This window comes from Berghia stephanieae, chromosome 5 (genome assembly GCF_034508935.2).
Source record: "Berghia stephanieae isolate SIO BIC M18660-M18661 chromosome 5, UCSD_Bste_1.3, whole genome shotgun sequence".
Lineage (NCBI taxonomy): Eukaryota > Metazoa > Mollusca > Gastropoda > Nudibranchia > Aeolidiidae > Berghia > Berghia stephanieae.
Genome location: NC_088364.1, coordinates 68,030,099 through 68,042,598, shown reverse-complemented (window position 1 = coordinate 68,042,598; position 12,500 = coordinate 68,030,099). Strand labels below are relative to the sequence as shown.

General features: G+C 35.6%; 1 protein-coding gene across 1 annotated transcript in view; it reads left to right on the top strand.

The window, feature by feature from the left end:
* LOC144974003 (prolyl 4-hydroxylase subunit alpha-2-like) overlaps positions 1-12,211 on the top strand; it is a 25,844-nt gene extending 13,633 nt beyond the window's left edge. Inside the window, exons 8-10 of the mRNA XM_078916891.1 lie at positions 1,395-1,460; positions 5,922-5,990; positions 12,004-12,211. Of these exons, the coding sequence (XP_078773017.1) occupies positions 1,395-1,460; positions 5,922-5,990; positions 12,004-12,171 (303 nt within the window). The 3' untranslated portion in view covers positions 12,172-12,211. The remainder of the gene's footprint in view (positions 1-1,394; positions 1,461-5,921; positions 5,991-12,003) is intronic.
* The last annotated feature ends 289 nt before the right edge of the window (positions 12,212-12,500 follow it).

The following is a 12,500-nucleotide window of genomic DNA, read 5'->3' as shown; positions in this document are numbered from 1 at the left end:
GGTTCAATCCACACTGGTCCCCACCTCCCATAGTCTCTAGTTCACTCCCCACTGGTGCTCCACCTCCCATAGTCTCTAGTTCAATCCCCACTGGTGCCCACCTCCCATGGTCTCCGGTTCAATCCCCACTGGTCCCCACCTCCCATAGTCTCTAGTTCAATCCCCACTGGTTCTCCACCTCCCATAGTCTCTAGTTTACTCCCCACGGGTGCTCCACCTCCCATAGTCTCTAGTTTACTCCCCACGGGTGCTCCACCTCCCATAGTCTCTAGTTTACTCCCCACGGGTGCTCCACCTCCCATAGTCTCTAGTTCACTCCCCACAGGTGCCCACTACACATATTTCTGGGTTCACTCCCCACTGGTACCGACCTCCCATAGTCTCCAGGTCAATGCCCTGCTACTATAGTCTCTGGTTCCCTCCCCCTGGTGTCCACCTCACATTTTTGGTTCACTCCCCACTGGTGCCCACCTCCTTTAGTCTCTGTTTCAATCTCCACTGGAGTGAGTTTCGATAGATTTAGGTGGATTTCGGTAATCAGCAGTATCTGAATTATTATTATTATTATATTATTATTATTATTATTATTATTATTATTATTATTATTATTATTATTATTATTATTATTATTATCATTATTATAATTATTATTATCATTATTATTATTATTATTATTATTATTATTATTATTATTATTATTATTGTTATTATTATTATTATCATTATTATTATTATTATTATTATTATTATTATTATTATTATTATTATTATTATTATTATTATTGTTATTTTTATTATTATCATCATCATCATATTATTATTATTATTATTATTATTATTATTATTATTATTATTATTATTATTATTATTATTTTTAGTAGTAGTAGTAGTAGTAGTAGTAGTAGTAGTAGTAGTAGTAGTAGTAGTAGTAGTAGTAGTAGTAGTAGTAGTTGTAGAAGAAATAGTATTACTATAATAATAATAATAATAATAATAATAATAATAATAATAATAATAATAATAATAATAATAATAATAATAATAATAATAATATTATAATAATAATAATAACAATAATAAAAATATAATAATAATAATAATAATAATAATAATATAATAATAATAATAATAATAATAATAACAATAATAATAATAATTCTCATTATTATTATTATATCATCATCATCACCATCATCATTATTATCATTATTATTATTATTATTATTACTTTATTATTATTATTATATTATTATTATTATTATTTTTATTATTATTATTATTATTATTATTATTATTATTATATTATTATTATAATTTGATTCTTTTTCTTCTTCTTCCTCTTCTTTTCAATGATGTAATTTGGTATTTTGTATTAAATTTTGCTTTGAATATAGGACAATGAAGAAGAACCATTCAAAAACGTTGGGCGTGGGAACAGAATAGCTACATTATTACTCTATGTAAGTATTCTATTAATGCTTCATCTCAATACTAAACTGATTGTCTTTCTACTTTGGAGAAGTACAATATATGAACATTTATAAAGGACATGTTATCAATCTACCTTACTTAATACACTTCGATAACTACTCTGTTACTTGTGTGCATCTTGTGTGAGTGTGTCTATGTCAATATTGTATTGTTATAAATGTGTAACCAAATGACGAATTGCCACTTTTTTGGGGACAATAAAGATATATTATAATAATATAATTATAATAATGCTACAACCGGTCTTATGGAAATTAAATTCTACTTTGAAAGACTCAATGGGAAACTAGCTTGATGCGATCATGAGTTGTTTATTTTCAAACCTGTTGTAAGGCTTTCTTGTGCTGACAACCCTTCTCGGTCGTCCAATGAAAATTACTCACCATGATATAAAATATAAACCCGTCACTTGCTATTCTTGATCGCACAATGCAGAGTTGGTTTTGTGTGTAACGTTCAGGACTGTGAAATAGCAAGGCATAGTGCAGATAACTGTATTATGTGATTCGGACGTTCGCACGAGTGACCACCAAATCATAGTATAGATAGTATGCGCTTGGCTTAGAAACTCATCACATTGCCATCCGGAAGTAAAACGAACCAACGCACAAAACTGTGTGTAACCTTAAAGGTTAATAGTCTGGTTAATACAGTTTAGTGAGAATCACTCATAAACGCGGATGGCAAAATACAATAACAAAGGCTTGAGTGACGTCATCTTCGTTCTATCTATAGAAAAGACCGATCTGTACTGTGTAAGTCCGCAAACGGGTCAAGTCACCAACAAAAAGAGTCATAACATAGAAAAGGCCGGTCTATGTAGTGTCGGTCCAATCAAAGAGTGACCATTAAAATCATAGAACAGAAAAGGTCGATCTGTTCCTATGTATATAGAGTCCCAATAAAGTATAACACAGAGAAGGCTAAAACTGTGTTATAAAATATTCAATGCTTGCAGGTTGTATTGCCCTGTTTGGTGACAAATAAAAAGAGACGTATTTCGTAATATCATATCTCCAGAAAAGAGTATGATAATATTTGGTGCCTTGAAACTTGTTCGGTCAAATCTCTATCCAGACACAAAAGGATAGGGATAAGTATTGTTTGTGAAGTACCCCCACTACGCATCTTCTTCATGAGAAGCCAGACCAACGCCGCTACAGGAAACAAAGAAGCAAACCTGAGACAACATCATGACACGATTTGTTTGTGTATTGTATTGTCTTTATGTGTTACCAAATAGGCATGTTTAATCGGCAAAACCTTTTTTTAATTTTTGACATTTTCTTAATTTTAAAATAATTTAATAGTTTAATTAAATCAGCAGACTTGTTTAATGGTCTAAAGCTACTTTTGTGAGGACCTTTTGTAATATGTGACCCCTCACCTCAAAACGGTATTAAGTCGGGATGATTAAGCTGCTGAAAACTGAATATATAACCAGAAATATCAAACTTGCGTTGAGTTTGTATGTTTTATTGAGGAGAATGAATATCATAATTTAGTATACTGAATAGCAATAATTCATATTTTTGACCAGTTTAGCTCTAATTTGACTTTTCAGCATCTGGTTTATCCCGACATAATACCGATTTGAGAAGATGGGTCACATATTATTAGTTCGATTGTGGTTGGAAATATCTTTCCAACTTTACCTTTAATTTTTATGCCATAAAAGCAGTGACAGTCCGGTTGTTCTTTCCTCTGACCATGAGAAACATTTCGTCCATCGTCTCGTGTACCATTACGCTCTATAGATACGACCTTGGACTCACACTACGACTAAAGCCAAGCTCGATAGTTCAAACATTCTACAAGAATCCTCGATGGAATAGATACATTTTCTTTACAATTTTTTCTCGTTCCATTTTAGACGAATGTTAACATTGGAAGGCCCCTATTGTAGAACATCGTTGCCTTGGCCAGCCTGCGTGTCTCGTTCCGTATCATTTGTACTCTCCTTCCAGAACTTTTAAATCCTATTATCTGTTTCAAAAAAAGGCTTCAAAAAGTTTTCTGATAGGGCGGGTTCTCATATTACGCCTTCTGTCTGGAGCTCTCCTCCAATTTCTCTCAGAAAATGCAATAGAAAAGCAACTTTTAAGACACATAAAAGATCTATTCTATTAGAAGACATTTGATAGAATAAAATCAGTTTTCGTTTAAGAGTTTTTTTTTTCTCTTTAAATGAATGTCTGTGGGTTTTTTTTTTGTATGGTATGAAATTGTAGCATTAATTATTGTATTCAAAAGGGTGACAGAGCTTTCGATAGATGGAATAGGCGCGGTATAAATGATGATGATGATGATGATTATGATGATTATCATTATTATTATTTTTTATCACTATTTATATCATTATTAATATTATTATTATTATTATTATTATTATTATTATTATTATTATTATTATTATTATTATTATTATTATTATTATTATTATTATTTATTATTATTATTATCATCATCATCATCATCATCATATCATCATCATCATCATCAGCATCAGCATCATCATCTTCATCATCATCATCATCATCATCATTATCATCATCAGCATTATTATTATTATTATATTATATTATTATTATTATTATTATTATTATTATTTATTATTATTATTATTATTATTATTATTATTATATATTATTATCATCATCAGCATTTATTATTATTATTATTATTATTTATTATTATTATTATTATTATTAATTATTATTATTATTATTATTATTATTATCATTATTATTATTATTACTCATTTTGTGTACGCTTTTCTACTATCAAGTGCGTGGACCATGGTTTAACCACAGAGAAGGGCTGTATAAATCAATTTATTGTTTTTTTTTAAAATGGTGATACATTTTGAGTATTTGATTGGTTGCAGCGATTGCCATGATTAGCCCGACGAAGCCTGCCTAGGTGAATTTGGAATCGGGTCAGATACATTGGTTTTTAACCTTCGTTTATTTTAAACAATAAAATCCAATTATTAAGATGTACAGCTTTGTCGTGCCTAATCATTTTATGTTAATTGAAATATTGTTTAGAGTAGCCCGTTTCCCTGGAAACTTTGGACACCATTGAAATTGGATTCAATAGTCTGATGATGGCAGGTCGCCCAGCAACGGCGGCCATCGTGTTTCTAAACAAAGAAAATCGGTACTTTGTATTCTTCATGCTGGCTAGAACTTTTCATGTCTTGTGATCAGAATGTGTAAATGTCAAAACATGATCAGATTTATAATGGTTTTTTTTTTTGTCCTCTGGATACGCTTTTATGCTCGTAGGAGAAAGATTTCATAAGGACGTCCGCCATTGTTCTGATAGGTTAGAGCCAGTTACTAAGTTACCATGCGTCATTACGAGGGAAGTGACGTCATGACTGTTGCAGCGTTTTGGGGATATCAGCCGTGAACTGATTGCGAAAGTTCAAGGTTTGAGAGTTGTTTGCCAAGACGAGAGTCATTTAAATCGATCGATATTTGACGGACGAGTTTTCTGGCCAAATTTTACATACGAGTTTTCTGGCCAAATTTTACATACGAGTTTTCTGGCCAAATTTTACATACGAGTTTTCTGGCCAAATTTTACATACGAGTTTTCTGGCCAAATTTTACATACGAGTTTTCTGGCCAAATTTTACATACGAGTTTTCTGGCCAAATTTTACATACGAGTTTTCTGGCCAAATCTTACGTACGAGTTGTCTGGCCAAATTTTACATACGAGTTTTCCAGAGTACGGCAATTGGATTCAGTAGTCTAATGTCACGCCGCCCGGCAACGGCGGCCATCTTGGTTCTAAACAAAGAAAATCATTACTTTTTATTCTTCAAGCTGGCTAGAACTTTTCATATGTATTGTGACCAGAATGTGTAAAAGTCAAAACAAGATCAAGTTTATGTTGTTTTTCCTCTAGATACGCTTTTATGCTCGCCGGAGAAATATTTCATACTAGCGTCCGCCATTGTTCGGATAGTTTAGAGCCAGTGTTGCTAAGTTACCATGCGTCATTATGAAGGAAGTGACGTTACGACCATTGAATCCTATTAACCTGCTAACTCTTTCCATACCAGTCATTTTTTATGATTTTATTTTTCTGTACATTTTTTTTATACAACATACTTTTAAGCTCTACTATCGATAACAAAAATCATCATCATAATTTCGACTGAACAAAATAAATCTAAATAAGAAATAGCTGACTGTCCAAGAAAACGATAACAAAACAAACAAACAAAAGCAAACGGCAAGAAAAAAAAACACCCGCAAATTGAAAAAAAAACACCGACAAACTTAACAAAATATAAAATAAAACAATACAAAAAAAAAAAAAACCCCAAACAAAACAAAACAAAACAAAACAAACAAAAACAAAAAGGAGTGAACGACGTCACATAATAATATCGTCTTTTGGTTATTATTCCAGTTATCTGATGTGGAGACGGGAGGGGCAACCGTCTTTACTGAGCTTGGATTGAAAGTCGTACCTAAAAAGGTGAGATGACTTATTTTACCTTCAAAAGGAAAGTGGTCTCGTTTGTGGTCTGTGTGGTCTATGTAAGGTTACTTCTTAAGCTTTTATTTTGAATTAAAAAGAAAAAAATGATGCCTTTTCCTCCACGACATCATAAGATATCGTCGCCTATTAGTGCCGCGCTGAAGACCGGTCTGGACCGGCGGTCCCACGGTCTTTTAGCTGTGAACCGGAGACCGGTCCCATAGGGGAAGACCGGCCGCGGTCCTCACTTCTTATCACCTTTCAACGGTCTTGCGCCATAGCCTACTACTTCCCCAGCGATTCGTCGCCTCGGTAGCCTATCTTCCACCAATCACCACCCATCCCACTTAATTAATCGCACCCACCCCCCTTTGCCATACACTAAACGACACAGACGACCATAGAGGCAGACGACCACCCCCCTCCACTCCGCAAACCGCCCTTTCGGGTGTGAGATGGGGGGAACAGGAGGCGCACGCCTTGGACGATTCCATTATACGGGGTAAATTTCAAATTTACTACACCATAATGATCGCAATGACAATGATCTATGGTGAAGGCATGACCCCTCTTCTCTAATGGGTTATTGTTTGAAATGTATGTGACTACTAAAGATGTGTGTGTTTGTGTGTGTGTGTGTGTGTGTGTCGAACCTAGCAAGTAGCAAATCCGATTTTTTGTTTTCTTTTGTCCATCTCTTGTCACCACTCCTTTCTATCGCAGTGTTGTCATTTAAAATAATACAATAATATTAAAATTTCGTTTGGTGTTTTTACTAATCAAATAATATGAGTTTCATTAGTTTCTTCCTTCCAAAAAACCCAGTTATAACGTCTGAATTTTAAAAAAGTCCAATAGAATATTTGGGGACCCCGATAGCTCAGTTGATAGAGCACTCTCTTTATACGCAAAGGGCCAGAGATCGATCCCGGGTGCAGTCGAGTTTTTTCTGAATCCCTGTCTACTCAGCAATGAATGGGTAGCTGAGTTTGTTAGATCTGGCGAAAAGTCACCATCGACCCCTCTTATTACCTTATCCACCCCCTCTTATTATAACTTCACGTCTCTCTCTTACTCTTCAATGCTCGCTGCCCTCTAATGTGTGTGTGTGTGGGGGGGGGGGTAGGAGTTGCGTGTGTGTATCAACGCCACGAACAACTCGATCAACGCCTTGGGCGATGCCATTATCTCCGTTAATGGGGATAAATTTCAAATTTTATTAAATTATCGAAGTACAATGAAGTACGGTGAGCAAATAAAGAAGGCATCACCCCTCTTCTCTAATTAGGTTACAATTTGAAATGAGTGTGACTACTCCGTGTGTTTTACTCCTGTAGACCACGGTTTTCATCGTGTAGCGGTCTTTAACGGTTCAAGAATGAACGATCCCACGGTCTCAAAGGTCAAACCGGTTCGAATTTCCAACAGTCTCTCAGGAATGTTCAATGTCGAAAAGGACCGGTCCTAGGACCGGTCCTTGCGGTCTTCATTTCCCAAGGACCGTAGGACCGTGGTCCTTAAGCTTGCCAAGGACCGCCCCGCACTATCGCCTATGCATTCCACGAAGGAATATGGATAACTCATCAAACAAGATGTCTGATGTCAACAGGAATCACCCATGTTGTCCAAGTGAGCAAATTGGGGGCTAATAATCTTGCTCAAGGAATTAAAAAAAAACGAGTGTGACTGAAGCGGGGCTCGAGCCCGGTCCTTCCGGGTCCTAGTGCAATGCCTTAACCACTCGGCCAATTCGACCCCCGCTTTTATATTTAATGAAAAAACACATGAACTTCTATATAGTGCAATATCCACTAAACGTGCTTAACGCGCCTTACAAAGGGTCCCTGGCCAATAGCAACACCTGACATATAGGATCTGGCATGACGTCTGTCAGGCGATATTGATTCATGCGATTGGCCGAAAAGCTCACAACATTTTGCCAGCCGGGTATAAGCGTAGCCATCGTAAACTAATAGCCTGACACTAGAACCCACCAGGACTTATAGTTTGACGTCATTTTTTAGGTTTTTGCATCGTCTAGTTAGTTGCCGTTAGTAGTGCTCAAGGAAACAAGTGATCCCATTGGTTGACCTATTGAATACGACTCACGATTTGTTTTCTTTTGTTGCCAAAGATTTATCTTTTGACATCATATTTTGGTCAGAGTCAGGCTTTAAGATAACGATGGCTACGGTATAACGTCGCAAAACTATGTGTAATCGTTTAATGTTTATAGTATGATTGATATACTTTAGTGAGACCTACTCATAAAATTGGCTGGCTAAAAACAATAACAAAGAGCTGAGTGACGTCAATTTTGTTCTATCTATACATTTTTTTCAGAGACACGACCTGATAATAATTTTACTCTTGAGTACGGTGAGACAATGTGAGTAAAGAGCCTTTTTCCAAGGACTCAACTATGCGCCGCTCAGAGCGGGACTCAAAACCCAAGCCATATTCGATTCAAAGGCGAATGTCATACCACTAGACCAGAAAGCCGCACTATACTTCTGACCTCATAGACCCCTGTGTTTAAACGAGTGCCTCGCAATAATTTTCCCCTTTTAATCCTGAACTACCGAGCCATTACTTATGAATAACTGACCCTATTTCACAAAATATTTACTGTGTCGTTACCATTGATGAAAACCCTAATTAAAGGGTCTGTTCAAATAAAGAAACAAATTCCCAGTAATTTGATATATGACATTCACGTTTGTGAGGAGTACAAAATAGGATTCAGTAGTCTGACGTCACGCCGCCCGGCAACGACGGCCATCTAGGTTCTAAACAGAGAAAATCATTACTTTTTATTCTCCATGCTGGCTAGAACTTTTCATTTGCCTTATGATCAGAATGTGTAAAAGTAAAAAAAATGATCAAATTTATGTTCTTTTTTTTCCCCTCTGGATACACTTTTATGCTCGCGGGAGAAATATTTCATACGGGCGTCCGCCATTGTTCCGATAGTTTAGAGCCAGTGCTACTAAGTTACCATGCGTCATTAGGAAGGAAGTGACGTTACGACTGTTGAGGAGTATTGGGAAAACATGAATGAAATCAAAAAATATATAAAAATACCAATTTTGAATTATTTGATTACTTTAAAGTCTTCTCCTTTAAAAATCATATATATATATATATATATATATATATATATATATATATATATATATATATATATATATATATATATATATATATATATATATATATATTTGTGAAATCACCACATAAATTAACCTTATCTGCTGCAGATTTATCTAAAGCACTTTCAAAGTCCAAAGAATTTTAAAAATCAAATGCCATCTTACAAGGTTCAGGCAGATTTGAGTGAAAAAATTTTTTCAGTTCAAAAAATCATAGTTCAGCGCATTCTATCTATCTATAGATAGTTCGAAGATGACGTCACTCAGGCCTTTGTTATTGTTTTTGCCATCCGCGTTTGTAAGTTGTTCTCACTAAACTCTATTAACCAGACTCTAAAAGTTCATGGTTACACAGAGTTTGTGTGTTGGTCCGTTATACTTCCGGATGGCAATGTTGTGAACTCCTTGGCCAAGCGCATTCTATCTATAGATAGTTCGAAGATGACGTCATTCAGGTCTTTGTTATTGATTTTTGCCATCCGCGTTTATGAGTAATGCTCACTGAACTGTTTTAACCCGACTATAAACGTTCATGGATACACACAGTTTTATGTGTTGATCCGTTATACTTCCGGATGGCAATGTTTTGAGCTTCTTAGCCAAGCGCATACTATCTATGTTGAAATGAAATACACGCCATATACTGCGGCAATATTAATCGTTCAGATACACAAAATGTCTATAATATAAGAGAATTTAGTGAGAAGAAATCACCCATCTGAATATAGAAAGCTGCGAAAACCCGTGCCAAATATCAATAGATAGAATGCGCTTGGCCAAGGAGTTCACAACATTGCCATCCGGAAGTATAACGGACCAACACACAAACTCTGTGTAACCATAAACTTTTATAGTCTTGTTAATACAGTTTAGTGAGAACAACTCACAAACGCGGATGGCAAAAACAATAACAAAGGCCTGAGTGACGTCATCTGCATACTATCTATAGGAGCGATCTATAGATAGAATGCGCTTGGCCAAGGAGTTCACAACATTGCCATCCGGAAGTATAACGGACCAACACACAAACTCTGTGTAACCATGAACTTTTATAGTCTGGTTAATACAGATTAGTGAGAACAACTCACAAACGCGGATGGCAAAAACAATAACAAAGGCCTGAGTGACGTCATCTGCATACTATCTATATTCATGTTTTCGTCCAACCAGGTCATCAATCACATGATTTTTTGCTGTCTAACGATTGGATATTTCTTAACAAATGTAAACACGCTGCTTTGTTTACAAATGTTATAAACATACCCATGTGTCAAGCTGAATCAAATGACCAATCGTGATGTTAGATATTTAAAAAGCTGTGAACACTTTTCACTAAGCGGGTCACTTTGAGCACATTTTGCAATGTGACCAATCACCTCGAGCACATGGAAAGTTAATATAGATCATGCCCATTGTGTTACATATAAACATAATGAGGGAGAGGATGTTCACCGCTTGACACCATCTAATAATGATACTCATCATCTGCTATTAAAACCCTATTGCCTCATCAGAAGTTTCGCGTCTCTGTATTTTTGTCTTAAAAACCTTGTATCTCAACTAATACTGATCTCTCAGAGTGGTTCTATATCATAAATTATATGGTTTTTCATATTCTACAACATATGGAATTGTCACGCTTTCAACCTTGTTTGCAAAATTCAAGGTTTTTTTGGACCTAATTCCCCCTACTATCTGGGCTCACAGACTAAACATAGTGTCAAAATACAAGGCGACAACCAGTAAAAGAAAGAATTGTGAGTCGTATTCAATAGTTCAATTATTGATAGTATGCGCTTGGCGAAGAAGCTCACAACATTGCCATCCTGAATTGCAACGGACCAACACACAAAACTCAGTGTAACCATTAACAATTATAGGCTGGATAATACAGCTAAGTGAGAATAACTCATGAACGTGGATGGCAAAAAAAAACAACACAAGAAAACCAAAAAAAAAAAAAAAAAACCCAAAAAACAAAAACAAAGACCCGAGTGACATCAATTTCGTTCTATCTATGTTTCCTTGAGCTCTACTAACGACAATGAGAATGATCAATAGATAGAACGAAGATGACGTCACTCAAGCCTTTGTTATTATATTTTGCCATCCGCGTTTGTGAGTGATTTTCACTAAACTGGATTAACTAGACTATAAACGTTCATGGTTACACACAGTTTTGTGTGTTGGTCCGTTCTACTTCCGGATGGCAATGTTATGAGCTTCTTCGCCAAGCGCATACTATCTATAAGTTTACGATGGCTACGCTATGACCCAATCCCGCTGGTAAGCATGTGCGACTTTGGATTCAGTGACATTAAAAGCATAGCGATGCTATTTGTTTAGGCAAAATACTTACTTATTCTGTCTACCAAAGGAATCGCACCATAACACACAACTTTGAGTAACCTTTAACGTTTTGTAGTTTGTTAGAACTTTACTGTAAACTAATCACCCAACTGGCAGTCTAAAAAACCCCAATAACAATGATTTAGTTCATTCATTTCACTCCCTATAAAATTCGGTGTTTGATAAAAAACAAAACACAAACACAAAAACCTATCCAAAATACTCAAACAAAACAAAAGGAACAAAAAAAAAAAGGAAAAAGAAATACCCTAACCCCCCCCCTCCCTCCCCCCTAAAAAAAAAATAAATCGACCAACTCACCTCGACCCCCCCCCCCCCCCCCCCCCCCCCGTAAAAGACAAACAAACCCCCAAAACCCCCAAACGAACAAATAAACAAATAACAAACCCTTCAAAAAATATACTCTCAAGAAGAAAGAGATTTAAAAATATTAAAACAGATGAATGGCATTTAAGGAAACCAATGTACTTTTTCTTTGTCCTCTCTAGGGGAGTGGTGTGTTCTGGTACAATCTGCTAAGCAATGGGAAATCTGATGACAGGACTCGACACGGCGCCTGTCCCGTGTTGATGGGTTCCAAGTGGGTGGCCAACTCCTGGATTCATGAACGGGGCCAAGAGTTTCTCCGTCCCTGTCAACTGAATCCCAATGAATGAATCATTTCACAGCACATCATTGATGTATATGTGTGTGTGTGTGTGTATATATATATATAATATATATATATATATATATATATATATATATATATATATATATATATATATATATGTATATATATATAATTATTGACTGTTGTCCTGTAGTTCAGACAGTGTTCTATAAATCAATCAGAACATATTAACATGAGTAACATACAATTTACATTCGTCGAATTGGACGAATGTAAGTAGTTCTTTTTTTTAAAAACTCATATATATAAATATAGATAGAATGCGCTTGGCCAAGGAGTTCACAACATTGCCATCCGGAAGTATAACGGACC